The sequence below is a fragment of the Phyllobates terribilis genome, unplaced genomic scaffold (genome assembly GCF_046119375.1).
Source record: "Phyllobates terribilis strain yellow unplaced genomic scaffold, ASM4611937v1 Scaffold_1__5_contigs__length_1240528914, whole genome shotgun sequence".
Taxonomy (NCBI): Eukaryota; Metazoa; Chordata; class Amphibia; order Anura; family Dendrobatidae; genus Phyllobates; species Phyllobates terribilis.
This window is the reverse complement of record NW_027362761.1, coordinates 975,966,809-975,989,842: the sequence shown is the minus strand read 5'-3', so window position 1 is coordinate 975,989,842 and position 23,034 is coordinate 975,966,809. Positions and strand designations below refer to the sequence as shown.

General features: G+C 45.8%; 1 protein-coding gene and 1 long non-coding RNA gene across 4 annotated transcripts in view; one reads left to right on the top strand and one right to left on the bottom strand.

Annotated features, from left to right (window-relative positions):
* LOC141156683 (cytochrome P450 3A8-like) overlaps positions 1-23,034 on the bottom strand; it is a 476,433-nt gene that overhangs the window by 219,880 nt on the left and 233,519 nt on the right. For all 3 annotated transcript variants that reach the window (XM_073642945.1, XM_073642936.1, XM_073642955.1), the window contains one exon: positions 4,004-4,192. In XM_073642945.1, the coding sequence (XP_073499046.1) occupies positions 4,004-4,074 (71 nt within the window). In that variant the 5' untranslated portion in view covers positions 4,075-4,192. The remainder of the gene's footprint in view (positions 1-4,003; positions 4,193-23,034) is intronic.
* The window catches only part of LOC141156695 (uncharacterized), a 467,223-nt gene continuing 447,489 nt past the window's right edge, over positions 3,301-23,034 (top strand). Inside the window, exon 1 of the long non-coding RNA XR_012247701.1 lies at positions 3,301-4,068. This is a non-coding gene — a long non-coding RNA (uncharacterized lncRNA). The remainder of the gene's footprint in view (positions 4,069-23,034) is intronic.

Here is a 23,034-nt window from a genome sequence, read left to right as displayed (position 1 = left end):
ATCTTTGCGGTTCGTGCACTCGCAGTACCATAGTGACACATCATCACACAGCTGATCGCTTTTTACAATTTCACTTCCTCTATTTAAATGCGGCCCGTGGCACTGGGGTCACGCACCATCGTAAGACCTTCCACATGGCTGCATGAACATGCAATCCTGATACAGGTAATCTCGTTTTTCTTCTTCTGATTTTATGGCCATTGATTTTCCATGTAATGCTCATGCTGACACCTTGTACATTTGCCCTATTTATTTTAAATGAAGTGTAATGTTTAAAATGTCTGTATTATTACCGCAGTAATATGCGATCACGTCTGATGACAACAGTTTTAGGAAGTGGCCTTATAGATGTGGTACTGGTCAGCGACCAAGTGTGAATAGCTTCAACAACACACAGCTGGCGGCTTTAAATGTAGTATATTTGGCACGCTCCACAAAATGTCTGTATTATTACTGCAGTTATATGGGATCACGTGTGACGACCACGGTTTTAGCCAGTGGCCTTGTAGTATAGTATTGGTCAGTGACCAAGTGTGAATAGATTCAACAACACACAGTTGGCTGACTTTAAATGGAGTGTAATATTTGTCAGGCTGTACAAAATGTCTGAATTATTACCGCAGTAATGTGGGATAATGTCTGATGATGGAAAAGTTTCTCTGCTTCTCCAAGCATATGGAGCAGTAAAATGGTATACTGTATTGCTTTTTTAGCAAATAATCAGGATTAAAAGCAAAAAAAAATTGCCCCGATATTTAGGGTTATGGATATCTGTAACAGCAGCAGCAAACAGAAAGTGTAATGGACACTATTCTGCTGTATACAATGTCCACAAACCCTGCCTGCCTAATTCCTGCTATCACTAGTAATATATGCAGCTGGATTAGTCCTCAGAAGGACTGTTAGTTCAGATGAATATATATCTTGCTGTGGAATACCTATACCTAAATATTAAACCGCCAATTCTGTCCCTCACTCAACAGCACCGCTCCCTACTCTGTCTGTATCTGGGGGAGACTGTGAAGATAATAGGGTCACCAGGTCTTATATAGACCTGATGATGCTATGCGGCTAGCCAATCACTGTAATGCCACAACCAACATGGCTATGGCAGTACAGTAAGTGGCAGGCAATCCCTGTATATTAATTGGCTGTCTAAAGAGCGCCAAACATGCGAGACGGGGACCCGAGATCCCACCCGAGCATCCCAGAAATACTCGTCAAGCATCTCGAGCAGTGAAATGCTCGGGCGAGGACCAAGCAGTGGCGATCAAGCTCACTCATCACTACCCAGCATGCATTGGGGATTTTCAAATGAAGTGTCATCAAAATAGAAGTAGATAAAATAAATAAATGAAGCAGTTATAGAGGGAATGGTAGGGACTTTTTAACTAAAATATATTAGAAAAGAGATAACATTATCACATTAAATAGAGAGACATTTAGGATTAAAATAAATGTTAGTTGTTAGTTTTGGACCACTCTTTTAATTTCATGCGAACCGAACTGTCTATTCCTTATCGCCCTTGACGCCTGCTATTGGGGAAGAGTGGAGAGGCCCTCATACACAATAGAAATTGGCAAGTGTGACCAATACTCATCTAATGTGAATGGCCGGCTGTAGAGAGGAAATATGTAGAGAGTATTTTAGGGAAAGTTAGTTTTCGTTCACATAAATAATTATTAATGTTGATATCAAATATTTAAACTAAAAGCTCATTCAGACGTCTGTGCAAATCAGTCCGCGATTGGACTGCAATGCATGAACTGGCCGCTGCTCTCCCGACCCGAGCGTGACGGCTTCACAGACATACATAAAGCCGTCATGCTTGAGTCGAGCCAGAACGTGCATTAGCAGTCCATGCTGAGACCGATTTGCATGGACGTCTGCATGAGTCCTAACACTGTTTTAAGGACATTTATACAATGAATTTTATATATGGATTTGTTTATTATAGATTAAAAAAAAAACAAGAAAAGAGACAACATTCCAAAAGGTATGTTATCCTATATATGAAAGATTTTTTTCTGGCTACTTTTCTGAGAGGATTTTTTAGCACCACCATCTGTGAATAGAGCTGCAGCTTCTATTTCCCTTGTTTTTTTTTTGTTTTTTTTTAACATATAGTCACATAGTAAGTAGTGTACAGTTTCCAGGAAAATACAAATTGGGTTTCCACCAATTCCATGAAATGGGGCTGAAACATCAAGATAGTAAATTTATGATGAGGACGTAGATGGTGCTCACGCTCTTTATATACTGCCCTATTTTAGACTTGTACATGTTGATTTATTTTTAAAGAAATGGATTATTTCTTAAATGAACTTTTCACTTGGGTTCAGTTCACAGATGTATGTTGTTTCCAGCCTGCCGGTTAATGCCTGTGTCAGATTACAAAGTAAAAATAGTAGATAGTGGAATGTGGCACGCCGGCTGCACCTCAGCCATTTCTACTATTCACAAATGGGAACTGATGTCAACCATTCCTGGTGGGGGAGGGGAACAGCTCACTCCTTGAAAAGCTATTAGGCTAAATATCAAATTACCTAGGAAGTTTGCATGATTACAGAAACTACTTGTGAATTATATATAATTTAAATATTTATAAAAAGCCCAGTGGTGTATGGATTAATGAGACTCAAACTGAAGATAAGAGAAGTAAAAATGTCTACAAATAAAGGAAAGCTGCTTATACATACTAACGTAGCATAAGGGCTCATTCACACATCAGTTTTTCGCATACGAGTGATAACTGTAGTTTTCACGTTTAGCACTCATAGCTATGATAGTCTATGGGGCTGTTCACATGTCTGTGATTTGTTGCAAAGACTTAATCCAAGTGTCAGATCAAACTCAGCAATGCATGTCTATGGGTCTGTGAAAAAAATCGGACAGCACTCAGAAGCCATCCGTGTAGTATTAGTTTTTTCCCTTTTATTTGATAAAAGGTGGAGAAACTTTTTTTCCCACAAATGAGAAAAAATGGTGAAAATCGGACCAAACTCAGATGAAACGGATGAAAATCTGATAAAACTCTGATGAAAATCGCTTATGAAACTTTGTCTAATTTTCTCGTACTTGAATAAAACTGATGTCTGAATGAGACCTAAGAGTAGGTTACCGCAATGATTTTTGATGCTGCTGATTTTTTTTAAAAAAATGCAAGTAACCTATTTTGCTTAATGTGTACAGAATTGCTGCAGAAAATCTGCAACATCAAAAACTCACTCACCAAAAGCTCATTGAGAGAACGGAGCCTTAGAGGGCACTTAAGCTATTGGTTAATACACTGTGCTGGTTATAAAAACTATATGCCCAATTCATCATTTGGGATAAATGGTGCGCAAGGTTCATGAATTTAGTGCACAATTAAATTTTTTTTTTCTTAAACCAGTTTTTGCAACTTTTTAGCGCCAACAGTTGCAAATCTATTTAAAATAAAATAGCAAAAATGCATTGAATCTTAATCTCCTTCAGAAACCTTACTCCAAGAAAGAAAAAAAAATGCATCAAGTCACATTCCATGAATCTGTCTAAAACATCTAAAGAAGCGAAGTTCTTAAGGAAGATTAAAAATAAACGTTAAAAAGAAAAACAACTAAAAAATGGCAAAAAAAAGTATAGAGATAAGGTGCAAATACTAAACTCACTAAAAAGGAGCAAATTACTGCAGAATGAAAAAGATGAATAGAGGTCTATATATTCCCCATCTTACCTTCTAGTTTACTGTATAGTTTATTAAAGGGAGAAGATAAAAGTGTTCATTTAACAGAACATGATGTGCAGTAATGTGTTAACATAGTACATGTTTAGGCTTGGTACCTACTGCTGATCTTAGGAATAGGAGGCAACAGGAATGTTTATCGTAAATATATCCCATCCATTAATGAAGAATACGTACATTCAGGTTCATGCATGTAAAGCCATTATCTTTCTCCTATTATACTAAAAGAACAGACAAACCACTTCATATAAAGAGAGAGTGAAGGATGGGAATCTTACCAAGTGAGAAGTGCCAGCAGTGTGATGAGCAGAATCCATGTTTCTTTGGAGAAATCTGCGATGAGGTACATTCTTAATCTTTATTCGATGTTACGCTCTCTTCTGTATGCCCGGTCTTTCCCTTCTTGTTGTTGATGGTCTTTCTGCACTTTTGGCTATCTTATTTCTCCCCTCCCCTGTGATGCTGCCCTGGAGGATGGATCATATACATGAGAACACATTTGGCCACAGTCCAGGGACTTGTGTGCACAGATATAACATATAATTCTTTTTCATCTTATATAATTACTTATATAATTTTTCTAGCATGTCACGAAAAGACCAGAATTTTTTGTTATGCTGAGTTTACATAATTTGACTGCGGTGATCAGTTATTATTATTTATTATTATAGCACCATTCATTCCATGGTGCTATAATAATAAATAGACTGGTACAGGAGGAGCGGGGACCCTGCCTGCAAGGGCTCACAATCTACAAGGAATTGGTGAGGATACAGTAGGTGGGGGTAGAGCTGGTCGTGCAGTAAATGGTGGAGCGAGGGTTACTGCAGGTTGTAGGCTTGTCGGAAGAGGTGGGTCTTCAGGTTCCTTTTGAAGATTTCCACGGTAGGCGAGAGTCTGATGTGTTGGGGTAGAGAGTTCCAGAGTAGGGGGGATGCACGGGAGAAATGTTGTATACGATTGTAGGAAGAGGACATAAGAGAAGGAGATCTTGTGAGGATCGGAGGTTGCGTGTAGGTAAGTGTTGGGAGACTAGGTCACAGATATATGGGGGGAGACCGGTTGTGGATGGCTTTGTATGCCGTGGTTAGGGTTTTGAACTGGAGCCTCTGGACAATGGGGAGCCAGTGAAGGGATTGACAGAAAGGAGAGGCCAGGGAATAGTGGGGGGACAGGTGGTTTAGTCGGGCAGTAGAGTTTAGGATAGATTGAAGGGGTGCGAGAGTGTTGGAAGGGAGGCCACAGAGCGAGAGGTTGCAGTAGTCGGGGCAGGAGATGATGAGGGCGTGGACTAGTGTTTTTACAGATTCGTGGTTGAGGAATGTGCAGATCCGGGAGATATTTTTGAGTTGGAGTCGGCAGGAAGTGGGAAGGGCTTGGATATGTGGTTTAAAGGAGAGGTTAGAGTCCAGGATTGCCCCGAGGTAGCGGGCTTGCGACACTGGGGAGAGTGGGCAGCCATTGACTTTGATGGATAGGTCAATTGGGGGGGGGGTTAAGTGAGACGGTGAAAAGATGATGAATTCAGTTTTGTCCATGTTAAGTTTTAGAAATCTGTCAGAGAAGAAGGATGAAATAGCGGACAGACATTGTGGGATTTTGGTTAGTAGGGAGGAGATATCGGGTTCAGAGAGGTAGATCTGTGTGTCATCAGCATAGAGGTGATACTGAAAGTCATGGGACTCTGGGACTCTATGAGCTGCCCCAGGCCGAAGGTGTAGATGGAGAAGAGCAGGGGTCCTAGGACTGAACCCTGGGGGACACAGACAGATAGGGGGCGAGATGAGGAGGTTTTGTGTGAGTGGGAGACACTGAATGTCCTGTCAGTTAGGTATGAAGCGATCCAAGATAAGGCCAAGTCTTTCATGCTAAGAGATGAGAGAGTCTGTAGTAAGAGGGAATGGTCAACTGTGTAAAAGGCAGATGACAGGTCCAGGAGGAGGAGGACAGAGAGAGTAGTGTCACTTGATTTGGCAGTAAGTAGGTCATTGGTGACTTTAGTCAGAGCAGTTTCAGTGGAGTGGTGTCGTTGGAAGCCAGATTGGGGGCGGTCAAAGAGTGAGCAGGAGGAGAGGTGGGAGAACAGTTCAAAGTGCACATGTTGTTTCAGTAGTTTTGAGGCATAGGGGAGAAGTGATATGGGGCGATAGTTAGACAGAGAGGATGGGTCAAGGGATGGCTTTTTGAGAATGGGTGTGATCAAAGCATGTTGGAAGCATGAGGGGAAGACATCAGTTGTTAGTGACAGGTTGAAAAGGTGGATTAGGGTTGGGATGAGGATAGTGGTAAGGTTAGGGATGAGGTGGGACGGGATTGGGTCAAGTTCGCAGGTGGTGAGGTGTGATTTGGAGAGTAAAGAGGAGAGTTGATCTTCCGTAATGGTGGAGAAGCTGGTTTTGGAGGAGGAGGATTTAGTAGGTGTGAGGAGGGGCTGTGGGGACTTTAGGCAAAAGCTTTGTCTGATGTTATCAATCTTCTGCTTGAAAAATGTGGCAAAGTTTCAGCTGAGATGAGAGGAGAGGGAGGAGGCACTGGGGGACGGAGGAGAGAATTTAAAGTTTTGAATAGCTGTTTAGGGTTGTGAGTTACATGCTAGTTGGTTGGCCAATGACAGCTAATACGATTGTTCTGTGCACAAAGGATATCATTGTTCTCGGTAGCCCACGTCCCATTTACACAAGACAATGTGAAGCCAAGAACTATAATTTTTAAACAGGCTAAAACATAATCACACCTGACAAACAAGTGTCTTGCTGGCCTGTTTAGATGGCTTGACAGTTGAAAACCCAATTATTTACCCATCTAAAAGCAGCATTAGGCCTTGTCCACATCATGTTAAGAGCTACAGGTAGTGTGAATGGCAGAAAAGGCTCACCACAAATGACAGTCTTAATGAATCGGGCCCTCAGTGTATCTGTATGGTTCATTAAGCTGGCAAAAGCCCAAAAATGTCCTTTTGTCATTCATCAAGTTAATATATGTTAGCACAGGAGCAGAAAAAAGCATGGCATATAAAAATTAAATTTGGCATACTCACTGTCCTGGCTTCTAGTGATGAGCTAATGTGCTCGCCACTGCTCAATAGTCGATTGAGCATCGGGTGCTCGGGGACGCTTATTACTCGATCGAGTATCGCGGGTGCTCAAGTGCCATGTTCGAATTCCCGCCCCACATGTTTTGCTGCTGTTAGATAACGAGTGAATATGCAGGGATTACCTGCCATGCACGATAATGCCATAGCCATGTTGGCTACTGGCATTACTGTGAATGGTCAGCTGCATCGCATCATTGGGTCTTATATAAGACCCAGTGAGGCAATCCTCGGCACACTCTCCTCTGGAAGCAGTTCAGAGAGAGTTGATCTAGGAGGGAGAGTTTAGATTAGAGCAGGCATATAGGTAGTGTTTAATTGCTATTGTATACCGCTGCTGCACCATTAAAACAAAAGTCCTTTTCTGTCCCACATACTGTCCTTTCTCTAGTAAAACTGCTGTTACCTGCATTCAATGTAGGGATAGTTGGTGCAGGAGGGATAGTTTTGGATTAGAGGCATATATGCAGGGTTTATTGCCTTACAGTATTTCTATAGGTACATATACTGCTGCTGCTGCAGCCTAAAAACAAAAGTCCTTTTCAGGGCTACATATTTTCTTTTCCCTATTAATACCAGAAAGTTTGCAGGCACATATTATATACCTGTGCGGTAAGGGACAGGGAAGTGGACGTGTTGCATAGGGTGCACGCAGAGGCCAAGACCATGGGCCAGGTGAAACTGTCTGCTGCAGGAGCACAACAAACATGCTCATCCATGAGACCTAGCTTCTAGTGATGAGCGAACGTGCTTGGATAAGGGGTTATCCGAGCACGCTCGAGTGCTAACAAAGTATCTTCGGCGTGCTCAGAAAATAGGTTTGAGCTGCTGCAGTTGCATGTCTCATGGCTGTTCGACAGCCGCAATACATGCATGAATTGCCTGTTTGTTGGTCGAACATCCGCAAAACATGAAGCTGCGGCGACTCAAACCTATTTTTCGAGCATGCCAAAGATACTCGGTTAGCAAACGAGCATGCTCGGTTAACCACTTATCCGAAACGTTCTCTCATCACTACAAGCTACCTGTCCCACTTTGCAGGGGGCATGGGACACCAAGTGATCTTAAACTTGGTTATTCCGAGGAGCTCTTTACATTTCTATTTATTGATTCTGGCCTCTCACCCTACACGTTTCAAGAGGGACATGAGGAGACCATTGTGTGACATGCAGAATTAGTGCTGTTGCTTCAAAAGCATCCAGCAACTGTTACAAATAACACAAGCACAGGAGACAGGAAGTGTTGTGCTTCAGAAGCATCCAGCAACTAGAGAGGTTAACACAGTCACAGGAGTGTTTTAGCAGAGCCCCAGGGGGATTGTGGGGAACTTGTTATTGTAGTCTGGCTGAAGCCCAAGAGAAAGGTGGTGTGTTATCTGGATCTGACAGAAGGCAACTGAACAGGGTTCTTATCAGGAGAGAAACTAAACACAGGTCAGATAAACTCCCTGAACTAACAGTGCAGAGTATTATTGGGCAGGAAGATAAGGACTGGAAGGAATTGTGTCACTCATCAAACCCTCCCCCCTCCATCTCCATGCAGGATAAAGAATGCTGTGTACTATTGTATCCTTGTGAAGGAAAAGCCTGTGGTTGTGTATGCATAGAAGTGTGCTGCTAAGAGATATAATCTATGCTGAATTATGCTACTGAAGAGACTGTAATACTGAGCCTTGTGAAGAAACTACTGTATTGTTACTGGAGCCAGTTGCTCAAGAAACTCAGACTGTACTGTAATGAAGATTGTTGCTGTAATATCCCTGAATTGCACCGGCCGTGCTTCAGATTAAATTCCACTGTTAAACTGTTGAAAAAGACTCTTGTCAGATGTGTCTGGTCAGCAATTAAATCTATCATGTGCCTGAGAGAAGCTGCAGCCTATGGTTGCCCTGAGTAATGGTTCCCCCAGGATTCCAAAAGATTCATGAAACCCGTCTCTCCCTATCTGAACCTAGCTGCGTGTGTGTAACAATTGTATTATGTATTGATGCCCAAATATTTGAGCAGCCACAATCAGAAGAATATGACGGTGAGGAATGGCAATTAGTGTCTTAAAAGGTAGATAATGAGACACAGTGTATGAGGCCCTCATTTATGTCTAATACAGGGTGTATCGGAGTCCCTCTTCCTTCTAATTTTAGGCAGTTCTTTTATTGTTCGCATAGGCTTTGTGAGTTTCAGAGTCCCTCCATCATAAATTAAACAAGATGTGTCTGACCATACCACACACACCACATGCCCAGATAAGAAAGTAAAATGTTAAAATTACATTTACCGGTGGGTGTAGTTTTATTTCCCCCTCTACTATGTTATCTACTGAAGAGGGGGGAAATGCGGTGAGAGATGTCCCGGCTATTAAGGAGTGGAGGAGGTGCTTTTTTACCTTTTTTTAATTTTGCCTTACAAGTCATTATACAGGAAAGAATGTTTTTTAACATTTTTTACTGTAAAATCCATTTTATCTTCGGTTCTGTATGTTTTACTGTCAGTCTGTAAAAGTGGAGTAATACTCTGACAACACTGTTCCCAGCAGCGACCTGTGAGCCAGTGATGCATCCAGGAGTCTTCCCCATGCTGTTTCCATCCATTTCAGCGATTTTCCTGCTTCCCCTGCTCTCCTGTAAGGGTCTTAATAATAATAATAATAATAATAATCTTTGTATTTATATAGCGCCAACATATTCCACAGGGCATTACAATTCAGACAATTTACAGACATTATGGGCACTGTCCCCATTGGGGCTCACAGGGTCTTCTGGAAAAACACTTGAGTTTCGCATTGGCTTCCATTATACTCGTTACTTGAGTCGAGCACCTCAGAACTTCCGACCTGCTCGATTTGAGTACCCAGCACTAGAAATGAGCGAATGTTTCAATATTCAGTTCGGATTACAATCGCCAAATTTGCAATATTCGCCGATTTATTCGTCGAATGTTCGTCGAACGTTACCAAACGCCATAGGATTCAATGGGGGGCAAAAAAACGCATACACAACACCTTCAAAAGCTGCTAAAACACATCAAATTAGGGGTAGACATCTGGAAAATGCCATCAACTGACCCAGAGTACAAGTACTATAATTATTATTACTATTACAGCGACATTTATTCCGTGGCGCTTTACATGTCAAAAGGGGTCACCGACTGGTACAAGAGGAGAGAGGACCCTGCCCGCGAGGGCGCACAAACAATCTACAAGGGATGGGTGAGGGTACATTAGGTCAGGGTACAGCTAGTTATGCAGCGGTATGCTGGAGCGAGGCTTACCACATATTGTATGCTTGTCACAAGAAGTGTGTCTTCAGCTTCCTTTTCAAGGTTTCCACGGTAGGCGACAGTCTGATGTGTTGGGGTACAGCTTTATCACAGTAGGGGAGATGCACGGGACAGATCTGCTGAGAGCCTAAATCACGGTAAGCTTCCAGGAGCTCACAACTGAGCAGATTAACTCCTGCATCGATTAATATGAAGGCGAAAGGCTTCTTTATAATGACTGCAGGAGTCGGAGGAATCAGACGCTGCGGTCTTCTGGCTCCTCTCTGTCATGGTAAACCCGTGACACCTTGTAAGCTTCAACACAATGTTCACAAGGTAGACAGCTGCGGTGGTCGGTCTCCTAGACAACGAGCTAACTCCTTTATGGTGATAGAGGACAACATCTGCAAGTAGTTTGTATGTTCTCCCCGTGTTTGCGGGGGTTTCTTCCAGGTTCTTCGGTTACCTCCTCAGTAAAAAAGCAGCCATACAGGAGTGTTCACAGTTCAAAAAATTAGGGCCTGACACCACCATTTCCGTGGCCAATTGATTGTAGATGGTGGATTTCCACCTCTTAGCTTTGTCATGTGTGGGAGGAAACAATCTTTTATGTGACAACAACTGTGGGACTGAGAGCTGGCTGCAGTGCTGAGAGAAGGCGGAGTACAGTGAAACTGACAAACTGCTGGACCGTGAGTGAGGTGCAGGGGGACATGTTACGGTGGATTGAGAAAGATGTAGTGTGCACGGTGAAACATACACTGCAGGCATGTCCGCTTTCGGTACAGCTGACGGGCTCTCACTCAGCCTGACTGCAGCGGGTAGAGAAGCAGAGGTTCTGCGGTGGGAGACCTGCGTGCCAGTACTTGGCAGAGTAACAGATGAGGATGAAGAAACAGCGGATGTGGTTGATGGGGCAGTTGATGGTTGTTAAGGTCCGCTGGTCTGCATTTTATCGCAGTGAGATTGCCAGAGTAACGCATGTTGATTGCTTATAATAATAATAATAATATAATAATAGTTTATTTTTATAGCGCCAACATATTCCGCAGCACTTTACAAATTTTAGGGGGGACTTATACAGACAATACAGAATAAGCATATCTCATATCGAACGGAGTGAGGGCCCTGCTCGCGAGCTTACAGTCTATGAGGAAGTGGGGGAGACACAAAAGGTAAAAGGTACATATATTGTATAATGCAGCCTTGATATACTGAATAGGATAAATAATAATACATGGACTGGTCGCTAGCCAGTATGTGTGCAGTCCTGACAGAGGCTTTTATGTGCATGGTTGGTTTGAACCCGAAGTTGAAGAAGATTTTAATATGGGGGAAAGCTGGGATGGACAGAGTGTGTTTAGGTGATACGCCAGTCTAAAGAAATGTGTTTTTAGGGTTCGCTTGAAACTGTGGGTATTGGGAATTAATCGAACTGTCCTGGGTAGTGCATTCCAGAGAATTGGCGCAGCACGCGAGAAATCTTGGAGACGGGAGTGGGAAGTTCGGATTATGGAGGATTTTAGTTTCAAGTCATTTGCAGAACGGAGGGCACGTGTAGGGTGGTAGACTGAGACAAGGGAGGAGATGTAGGGGGGTACTGAAGCATGGAGCGCTTTGTGGGTAAGCGTGATAAGTTTAAAACGAACTCTATATTGGATGGGCAACCAATGCAATGACTGGCACAGGGAAGAGGCATCCGAGTAGCAGTTGGCGAGGAATATGATCCTGGCTGCTGCGTTCAGGACGGATTGGAGAGGGGAGAGTTTAGTAAGAGGGAGACCGATTAGTAGAGCGTTGCAATAGTCAAGACGAGAATGAATAAGAGCGACAGTAAGAGTTTTTGCCGAGTCAAAGGTGAGAAAAGTCCTGATTCTTGAGATGTTTTTGAGGTGTAGATGACATGAACGAGCGAGTGATTTGATGTGAGGAGTGAAAGAAAGATCTGAATCAAAAATGACCCCAAGACAGCGGGCTTGTAGCTGGGGAGTAATGGTTGAGCCACAAACGGAGATGGCAATATTGGCCACAGGTAGATTAATGGAGGGAGGAAAGACGAGTAGTTCAGTTTTTGACAGATTCAGTTTTAGGTAGAGGGAGGACATAATGTTAGACACAGCAGAAAGACAATCACTGGTCTTTTGTAGTAATGCAGGGGTGATGTCCGGAGCAGAGGTGTATAATTGGGTGTCATCAGCATAGAGATGGTACTGAAAACCGAATCTACTGATTGTTTGTCCAATAGGAGCGGTGTATAAGGAGAAAAGAAGGGGGCCTAGGACTGATCCTTGAGGAACCCCGACAGTAAGAGGAAGTAGGGAGGAGGAGGAGCCGGCAAAGGACACAGAGAAGGAGCGGTCAGAGAGATAAGAGGAGAACCAGGAGAGAACCGTGTCCTTGAGGCCAATAGTGCGGAGCATAGTGAGGAGGAGCTGGTGATCCACAGTGTCAAATGCTGCAGAGAGATCCAGGAGAATCAGCAGGGAGTAGTGACCATTAGATTTAGCTGTTAGTAGATCATTAGAGACTTTAGTGAGGGCAGTTTCAGTAGAATGTAAAGAGCGGAAACCAGATTGTAAAGGGTCAAGAAGAGAGTTGTCTGAGAGATAGCGGATTAGACGGGAGTGGACCAGGCGTTCCAGGAGTTTAGAGATAAAGGGAAGATTGGAAACAGGTCTGTAGTTGGCCGTGCAGTTCTGGTCGAGGGATGGTTTTTTAAGTAATGGTTGTATGCTGGCGTGTTTAAAAGAAGAGGGAAAGATACCAGATGAGAGGGAAAGGTTGAAAATTTTAGTTAGGTGAGAGGTGACAGCTGGAGCAAGGGACTGAAGGAGATGTGAGGGAATAGGGTCGCTGGTGCAGGTGGTAGGGCGAGAAGATGCAAGGAGCCTGATCACTTCATCTTCCGTGACTGGTTCGAAGTCAGAAAATGAGCAAGATACAATGTGGCGGGGGGGAGCATGCATAACATTTGGGGATTGGGAGAAAATTTCCTGTCGGATATGGTCAATTTTTTCTTTGAAATAGTTAGCCAGATCGTCAGCGCTGAGGTCGGTGGTCGGGGCCTGTGCTGTTTGATTGAGGAGAGAATGAAACGTGTCAAAGAGTCGTTTAGGATTATTGGAAAGTGAGATGATGAGGTTGTTAAAGTAGGTTTGTTTGGAGAGGTGAAGGGCAGAGTTATATGTTTTCAGCATAAATTTATAGTGGAGGAAATCTTCGGGCAGATTTGATTTTCTCCACAGCCGTTCAGCGCACCTGGAGTACCTCTGGAGAAGACGTGTTTGAGGTGTGTGCCAGGGTTGTCGCCGTCTATGCCGAATTGTTCTTTGTGTAGGAGGTGCGGCTTCATCCAGGGCGCATAGCATTATTTTGTTATAATGCTTCAATGCAGATTCAGGACATGAGAGGGAGGAGATTGGGGCCAATGATGATTGCAACCTTTTTATAAATTTCTGGGTGTTAATGGCGCGTAAATTTCTATAAGTGTGGACGGTGGGAGTGTCTTGAGTAGAGTCACAGTTCTTGACAGAGAATGAAAGAAGATTATGGTCAGAGAGTGGAAGGGGAGAGTTAGTAAAGTCATGTACTGAGCAAAGCCGGGAGAAGATCAGGTCCAATGTGTTCCCATCCTCATGTGTAGGAGAATTAGCAAGCTGTGAGAGGCCGAAGGAGGAGGTTAATGATAAAAGATGCGTGGCAGATGGGGAAAGAGGATCGCCAATTGGGATGTTAAAGTCTCCCATGATTATCGTGGGGATGTCGCAGGATAGAAAATTTGTAAGCCAGGCAGCAAAGTGATCCAGGAATTGACGGGGGGGACCTGGGGGGCGATAGACAACCGCCACTCGCAGGGAGAAGGGCCGGTAGAGTCTGACTGTGTGGGCCTCAAAGGATGGGAAGATAAGGGAGGGTACAGGGGGGATAACCTGAAAAGTACATTTTGTTGAAAGAAGCAGACCAACACCTCCACCTGATCTGTTGTCAGGTCGCGGGGTATGAGAGAAATGTAGGCCACCATAGGAGAGAGCTGCAGCGGCGGTGGTGTCCGACTGCTGGATCCAGGTTTCAGTGAGAGCCAGAAGGTTGAGGGAATTAGAGAGGAAAAAGTCATGGATGTAAGAGAGTTTATTACAAGCTGAGCGTGCATTCCAAAGGGCACAGTTGAATGAGACAGAAGATATGCAGGGAATATTAATGAGATTAGCAGGGTTTCTGAATGTAACAGGGAAAGAGTTAGTGTTATTATTACTGGAGGGTCCTGGGTTGGGAGAAATATCACCTGCGACTAATAGAAGGAAGGTGAAGGTTCATGCATTTCCCACAGTGCTTTTACCAGGAGTCCATCTAGCTGGCACTGTATAAGGCATCTTTCACCGATTAGGCTGATGAGGCTATCTTTACTGACCAAGGAATCCTCCTCCCAGGAGTACATCATTTTATCTCCACACTGGGCATTAAGTAACTGATGCCCCTGTCTCTCTTGCAGCTGTTGTAGACGGGAACACATTTGAGGATAGTACTGACGCAGCCGTTTTATCTCATGTGCCATTCTGGGGTTTGGTGAGATTTGGATTTGCTTCTGGGGCCTCCTCTGTGTCGCGGTTACCAGTCGCCCCGCACTGGCAACCTCCTGTCTTTTAACCCCAAACGACCGTGACCATTGGCATTCTTTGTCATAATGTCTTTCCTCACCACATCTTAGACAGTGGACACACACCGTACTATGATTTGATGAATGGCACGCTTCACAAGCCGGGTATCTTCTGTTTTGGAACCCACTCCTGGGTCTGAGGGATACAGGTTCTGGCCTGGAACGAATCAACTTTTTCACCTCAATTAACTCGGCTCGCAGTTCTCCTATTACTTCCTCCCCGTCAGCGCTGGCGGTCCTCTATTTTGTTGGTGCTTTAAGGTTCCCTCTCGGAGGTGGCACTGGAGGGTCTCCATGATGATCTTCGGACTGGCCACCAGGGTTCTCCAACTTCAGCTGACTCATTTTGGTGATTTTAGGAGCAGAGCCTTTCTTTAACTTTTGTTCACTCTCTGACTCCAAACTAGCTGCCTCATTCATTTTTTCAATTAGGACTTCATCCAGAATGCCAGGATCTTCTAGATACTGTTTCAGCTGCAACTTGATGTCTTTGCTGATTAACCCCATTCCCAATGATCTCAAGAACTTCTTCTGGACTAGTCCAGCATCAAACCTCTCCTCCGCTTCTACATCTCTGGATGCAAACAACAGTCTGCCCTTCAGTTCAATTGCTCTGAACAAGAAACTTTGGGGTGATTGATTCGTTATTTTTCTGTGAGAGGTTAATGAGTCGGTGGAACAATTCTGAAGTACTCTTTTCTTTATAGTGCCCTTTTAAAATCATCTTCAGCTGTTGCAAGGTCAATTGACTCTTCATTTCTAGCATACTACAGAGGTTCAATCCTGGGCTGATCACTTTCATCACCCCCTCAACGATCTCATCTGGCTGGTAGCTTTTCTGTAAGCCTGCATCGATCTGGTGCAACAAGTTCATATAAGACAGTTTCTCTTTCTGTTCACACTCTCCAATCTGTCCCAGGATCTTGAATTCTTTCCTTATGGTGATTTGTGGTGACACGCCCCCAGGGCCGTGTGGTACTCGGCAGCCGGGCCTCTGGTTGCTGGGGGATATCACGGTAGCTGGCCCGGTCCGTGACCCAGGGCGGTCAGTAAAAAGGGGGATTATTTATAGGGGATTTGTAAAGTTCGTGACGCCACCTGTGGATTGCGGCTAAAGGGTGCCGCCGCTGCGGAGCAGTCCTCTGGAGCTGGTGTTACGGCAGCAGGGGTGGTGTGGCTCCCCACAGGTAGAGCTTGCTCCAGGGCAGTGTAAAGCGGTTTAGGTTGCGCTGGGCGTTGTAGTGCCGGGAGGGAGAGATGGCGCAGATGAAAGAAGGGACGGAGGCAGTGCGGTGCAGTCATCCGAGTTTTTACTCACAGTTCTTATGACAGTTCCACTGGTGCACTGTACAGTTGTCGGCCTCCCACGTCGTGCTGCGTTCACCAGGCGGAGGTTCAGCACTTCCTCAGGCAGATCAGGAGTACCTGGCAGAACCCCACTTTCTTGTGTTCCTAGCTAGACCATCTTCACGCTGGGTCTTTCTCCCTCCTGCCCTGCGCTTCCCACTCTCAATCCCGCTCGGGTGCTCTGAAGTCCCTCCTGTCTCGTCGGAGTTCCCGGACTTGCTTGACCCTCACGGGGATTAGAATGAGGCTTCGGCAACTGACTATATAAGCCAGAAGCCTCCGGTTTTCCCAACCGAGACGTAGAGTAGCACGGCTGGACCAGGGGCCGGTCCCCTTCCTGCGGCCTACGATCCCTCTGTCTTCTGACAGATGCGGGGTGTACGGGTGCGTCCTGCACTCGCCGTAGCCCCTAGGATCCCTTCTTAGAATGGATCCTACTCCTCTGCTCCCGTCCTGGGCCTCTAGGACAGGGCCCTACTTGTGGAGCAGAGAACCTAAAGAGACTCAGCTCCCTGACTGTCTTCACACTCTCCTCTTACTGAGCTGCCACCCTAAGATAGCTTCACTTTTTATATCTCACTCTATAGTGCTCCCTCAAACTGCTTCCTCCACCCACACCCACTACTGGTTCCCCCTACCTCTGGGTTCCCCCCACTCCAGCCAGGGTCAGGGCTCAGCAGCTGCGCTCATGCATGTTGCCCCTCCAGCCGGCCTGGAGCAGTGTAGTGTTGGATGCAGGTGTTGGGGTTCCGGGCAGCACTCCCTCTTTACCTGAGAGAAGGAGACTCCACACCTCTGGGTGAGGTGCAGCACGTCTGTGGTGACTGAACCCTCAGGGGCGCCACAGTGGTGTTATAGAGGACTATCTCCCTGATTTATCTAACCCGAGCAGGTTAAAGGTTTTGTCTGAGTCTATCACCCGTTCAGAAGTTTTGGTCGATTCCTGCAGGGCTGTTGTTAGGTCTTTGAGTTGTTCTTTCAATTCCTGTAGTTCAGTCTGCGGACGGAGATTCCCGCTTTTGGTAATTGGTGCCACCCCTCCATCCACCAACTTCAACCTGGTTAGATACTGTGTTAGCTCCTGGAGGAACGTCCCCATGACGTCTTCAGCTTCTTTCTCCCCCAGCTCATCCATTTTTGCATTAATGGCAGCTAACAGTTGTTTGCGGTTGTGTGCTTTAGAAATCTGTTCTTCTGACATCTTTATATGTTCTGCTACTGTTCTCAATTCTTCACAGGTTAACTGAAGAAACAGCTCACTAATTCTGTCCATTTGTATTACCACATCCATTGCTGCTAGTGAGTTTTCTTTAGGGCTGGTCCCCTTTAACTGGTGTAGCAGAGTTGAGTTGAGGTGCTGTGCTGCTGTGTTTTCCAGACACTTTTCCTCTTCTCCCTCTACACGCTATTTTCCGCTCAGGATTGCCTGCCATGCACTGTAATGCCGTAGCCATGTTGGTTGTGGGCATTACAGTGATTGGCTGGCCGCACAGCGTCATCAGGTCTATATCAGACTTGGCGCTGCCATGCTCATCACAGTCACTCCGGATCAGACAGTGTAGGGAGAGCTGCTGCTGTGTCAGGGAGAGAATTGATCGTGTATTAGGTAGTGTAGGGAGAAAAACCGTACATTACACATATCCATCTTAACAAACAGTCCTTCTGAGGACTAATCCATCTGCAGAGATATCAGGCAGGCAGGGTGTATAGGCAGACGGTGTATATAGCAGACTCCAGTGCATATAGCACAATAGGCTCCATTCCAGTTCTGTCTGCTGCTGCTGTTAGATATTTCTGGAAATAGACCCAGGTCTCAGGGGCCAGGAATAATTTTTTTTGCATCTTAATCCTCATTATTTGCTTAAAAAGCAATCCAGAGAACACGATTTTTCTGCGCCATTTGCTTGTTGGCACTGCAGAATACAGCCAGGTCCTTTCCATATTACAGCGCTAAAAATCCATCTATTTAAAACTGTGTTTTCTCCGTCACACGGATCACATATACGTTTTCAGAAAATAATGCCATTTCTGGCCTCCATTAAAACATTTTTTCAGTGTGTCAGCAAAGTTTTTGACACTGGTTTGCTGTTCAAAACAGTTACCTACAGGCCAGGTATTTAAAACTTTGTTTTCTCCGTCACACGGATTACATATATGTTTTCCGAAAATACTGCCATTTCTAGCCTCCATTAAAAAAAAATTTCAGTGTGTCAGCAAAGTTTTTGACACTAGTTTGCTGTTCAAAACAGTTACCTACAGGCCAGGTATTTAAAACTGTGTTTTCTCCGTCACAAGGATTACATATACGTTTTCAGAAAATACTGCCATTTCTGGCCTCCATTAAAAAATGTTTTCAGTGTGTCAGTGAAGCAATTGACACCAGATTGCTGTTCAAAATAGTTACCTACAGGCCAGGTATTTAAAACTCTGTTTTCTCCGTCGCACAGCTCCCATATACGTTGTCAGAAAATACTGCCATTTCTGGCCTCCATTAAAAAATGTTTTCAGTGTGTCAGTGAAGCAATTCACAGCAGTTTGCTGGTCAATCTACTTACCTACAGGCCAGGTATTTAAAACTCTGTTTTCTCCGTCACACGGATCACATATAAATTCGCTCCAAACTCATTCATTTGTAGTGAGCGCGGAAGATACTGTCCTCCATTTAAAATGGGCAAGGCACGTGGCAAGGGACGGGGAACTGGACGTGATGGTGATGGTGCATGCAGAGGCCAAGGACAAGGCCGTGGGCAAGCCGAAATTGTGCCACAACAAACACCCACATCTTCTCGCCTGACCTTCCTGTCCCAATTTCTAGGGGAGCACACCACTATTGAACTCAGAACAGTGTCAAAAGGTTGTTGGTTGGATAGCGGATAGTGCTTCCAGTCACTTAGCCACCACCACCACCACCCTGTCTTCCACACGGTCAAGTCTCAGTAGCCGTGAGTCTGGACCGCATATTCCTCAACCTGATCCTCCTTCCTCCCACCATGCCGAGTACCCAGAGACAACTAATCCCACACTTGGACACTCTGAAGAGCTCTTCACTTTTCCATTTATAGATTCGGGCCTTTCGCCCGGTCCACTTGAAGCGGGGCAAGAGGAGATCGCGTGTAGCGATGCCCAAATATTTGAGCAGCCACGGTCACATGAAGGCAACGGTGGGAAAGTGTCACAAGAGGTGGACGATGATGAGACACAATTGCCAGAAAGTCAGGGTGCAGAAGTGGAAAACAAGGTGGTGGATAATATAGTAACTGACCCAACCTGGCAGGAGGACATGCAGAGCGAGGATAGCAGCACACAGGGGGAGGGAGGCAGAGCACCCCAACAGGCAAGCAGAAGCAGTGTGGTGGTCGCAGACAAAAGGCAGGCAACCGTTTCCCGTAACACCAACACGAATGAAGTTGCCAGTACAACTGTTAGGTCTTCCCGAGTCTGGTTGTTTTTTAAAGACTCTGCCGATAACCCCAAAAAGGCCATTTGCACCACCTGCCAGACCAGCATCAGCAGGTGTGGCAAAACGACCAGCCTGACCACCACCGGCATGATCAGGCACATGGCAGCAAAGCACCTGACTTTGTGGGCCGAACCCCAGGGTCCAGGAACAGTGTCTGCGGGTGGCAACATTGCTTCTTCCGCTGTTGTGCATGCAAGCCAATCCCCTGTCCATGGTGCATGCCTCCTGCCCTGCACCTGTCGTTGCACACTCTCAAGTAGAAGCATCAGGAAGCACGTCAATGAATGTCCTTGTCCCAGCGCAGCGTTCAGTTGTCCATACCCCAGTCCTTGGAAAGCAAGCTCAAATAAGCAGCCAACGCCCCACAGGCCACACTACTAAATTCTCACATTTCACGACTGCTTGCACTCGAAATGTTGCCTTTTAGGCTCGTGGAGACGGAAGCATTCCGCAACCTGATGGCGGCGGCCATCCCTCGGGACTTGGTCCCCAGCCGCCACTATTTCTCCCGGTGTGCCGTCCCCACATTACACAAGCACGTGTCCCAAAACATTAGCCGTGCTCTCAACAACGCAGTTACCGGTAAAGTCCACCTAACCATGGACACGTGGACAAGTGCTTGTGGGCAGGGACGGTACATCTCGCTGACGGCACACTGGGTTAACATAGTGGAAGCCGGGACCCAGTCGGACCTTGGGACGGAACACGTCCTCCCGACGCCAAGGATTGCAGGCCCTAGGTCAATCAGGGTTGCCCCCATGGTCTACAGCTCCTGCACCTCATCCTCCTCAGCCTCCTCCTCCTCTTCAGCCTCCATCTCCGAAATGACCACATCAGTCACAAGCTGGAAGCACAGCAGCACTGCCTCGGCCAAGCGGCAACAAGCTGTGCTGAAGCTAATATGCTTAGGTGAAAAAACGCACAATGCTGAAGAGTTGAGGACAGCTGTGAAAGAGCAGGCAGATCTGTGGCTCACACAGCTGAACCTACAGCCAGGCATGGTCGTGTGTGACAATGGCCGGAACCTGGGGTGGCTCTGAGGCGAGGCGAGCTCACACACGTACCATGCCTGGCCCATGTGCTTAACCTCGTGGTTCAGCGGTTTCTCAAATCCTACCCGGAGCTGCTGGTTCTGCTTGTTAAAGTACGCCGCCTGTGTGCCCATTTTAGAAAGTCAGCTACAGCTTCCGCCGCCCTTGCAGTGTTTCAGCAGCGTTTGCAGCTTCCGGCTCACAGACTTGTGTGTGATGTCCCCACACATTGGAACTCTACACTGCAGATGTTGGGAAGGATTTGTGAGCAGAAGAGGGCAGTTGTTGAGTACCAGCATCAACAAGGCCGTTGGTATTCAGTTCAGACTCCAAACATAAAACCTCAGGAGTGGACATGTATGTCAGACATATGTACCATCCTCCAAAACTTTGAGGACTCCACCAAGATGGTGAGCGGCGATGATGCCATAATTAGCACCACCATCCCGCTTCTCTGTCTTCTGAAACGCTCTCTGCTCACAATCAAATAGGATGCATTGCAGGTGGAGCACGATGAGATGGAGCAAGGAACCATACAGGGTGATTACACACAGCCAAGCCTCATCTCATCCCAACGTGGATTGGGTGACAATGAGGAAGAGGAGGAGGAGGAGGAAGGACAGGAGCTAGTTTCATGCACTATAGACGGTACTACCTGCACAGCTGTCATACCATCTGTTCAGCGTGGATGGCCAGAGGACAGAGAGGAGGAGGAGGAGAGCATGGTCAGTCATCCTCTTGGTGAGGACACGGAAGTCTTGTCTGTTAGTAGTCTGGCACGCATGGCCGAGTTTATGTTACGCTGCCTTTCCTATGACCCTCGCGTTCTCAAAATTTTGGGTGACAGTCATTACTGGTTGGTGACACTTTTAGACCCACGCTACAAGGAGAACTTTATATCTCTTATTCCTGAGGCGGACAGATCTACAAAAATGGGGCAGTACCCGAAAGCCCTTGTTGCGGAACTATTAAAAAAATTCCCATCTGAAAACGCTGGCGGCAGAGTGCACACTTCGCTGGACAACCAAGGAGTACAGGCGAGAGAGACACAACTTCAATCCAGCAGAGGTAGGGGAACACTGTCAAATTTCTGGGAGAGTTTTCTCAGACCCTCCCATCGGACAGACCCTGAGGCATGGGGTACTCTCACAAGGAGTGCAACGTTTGGGAATATGCTGAGGGAGTACCTTGCCGACCGTACCAACGTCCTCCGTGATTCCGCTGTGCCTTATAATTATTGGGTATCCAAGCTGGATACGTGGAATGAACTGGCTCTCTATGCCTTGGAGGTCCTGGACTGCCCTGCCGCCAGCGTTTTATCAGAGCGGGTTTTTAGTGCCGCTGGTGGAATTATAACTGATAAGCGCATCCGCCTGTCAACTGAAAATGCTGACAGGCTGACTCTTATAAAAATGAACAAGGGCTGGATTGGGCCAGACTTCTCAACACCACCGAATGATAGCAGCGTAACATAAACTCCAATCCAGTGTCTTTTCTTGGGAGGTGTATTCCCATGCACCTTTTCACACCCACACATGGGTATACGCTTCCTGATTTTGTCTATTTGCTCTTGTCCTCCTCCTTCTCCTCATCCTCCACCACCATATCACCAGGGTGACCGTGGTACGTGATGCAAAACCACCTAATTTTTTTAAAGGGTGTTTATGATGCCCGTAAAAAAAATTTTTATACAGTATGTTCATGTATACCCGCCAGGGGTAAATGTTTGTCAGCCCATACACTTAGTGCATGGGCATTACAAGTATAGGAGGCCCACTCCTTTCTAATGGGAACATTTTTTTTTTAGGCCCTCCTCCACGTCTCTTCCAAGGGACATTGAAGTGCCTCCAAATTTATGGCAGCCCTTGCATTCACTGCATAGGCCAACACTATGGGAGACTCTCTCTTTTCTAATGGGAATTTGTCGTTACTGTGGCCCTGCTCTGTGTGTTTTTAAATTCTTAGTGGGGTTTTTCCTAAAATTGGTCAACCGTTGGACTCACTGCATACCCTATAACTGTATGGCAGACTCTCTCCTTTCTAATGGGAACATGCCGTACCTTGTTACTGCGGCCCTGCTCTGTGTGTCTTTAAATTCTTAGTGGGGTTTTTCCTAAAATTGGCAGCCGTTGGACTCACTGCATACCCTATAACTGTATAGCAGATCCTCTCCTTTCTAATGGGAACATGTCGTACCTTGTTACTGTGGCCCTGCTCAATGTGTCTTTAAATTCTTAGTGGGGTTTTTCCCAAATTTTGGCAGCCCTTGCAGTCACAGCATGGGCATTACTACTATAGGAGACCCGCTCCTTTATAATGGGAACATTTTTTTTACTGAGAGGCTCCTCTATGTCTCTTCAATGAGGTATTGGGTTGCGTCCAAATTTTTGGCAGCACTTGCAGTCACTGGATACGCAATAACATTATAGGAGACCCACTTGTTAATAATGGGAACAACAAAGCATAGCCGGC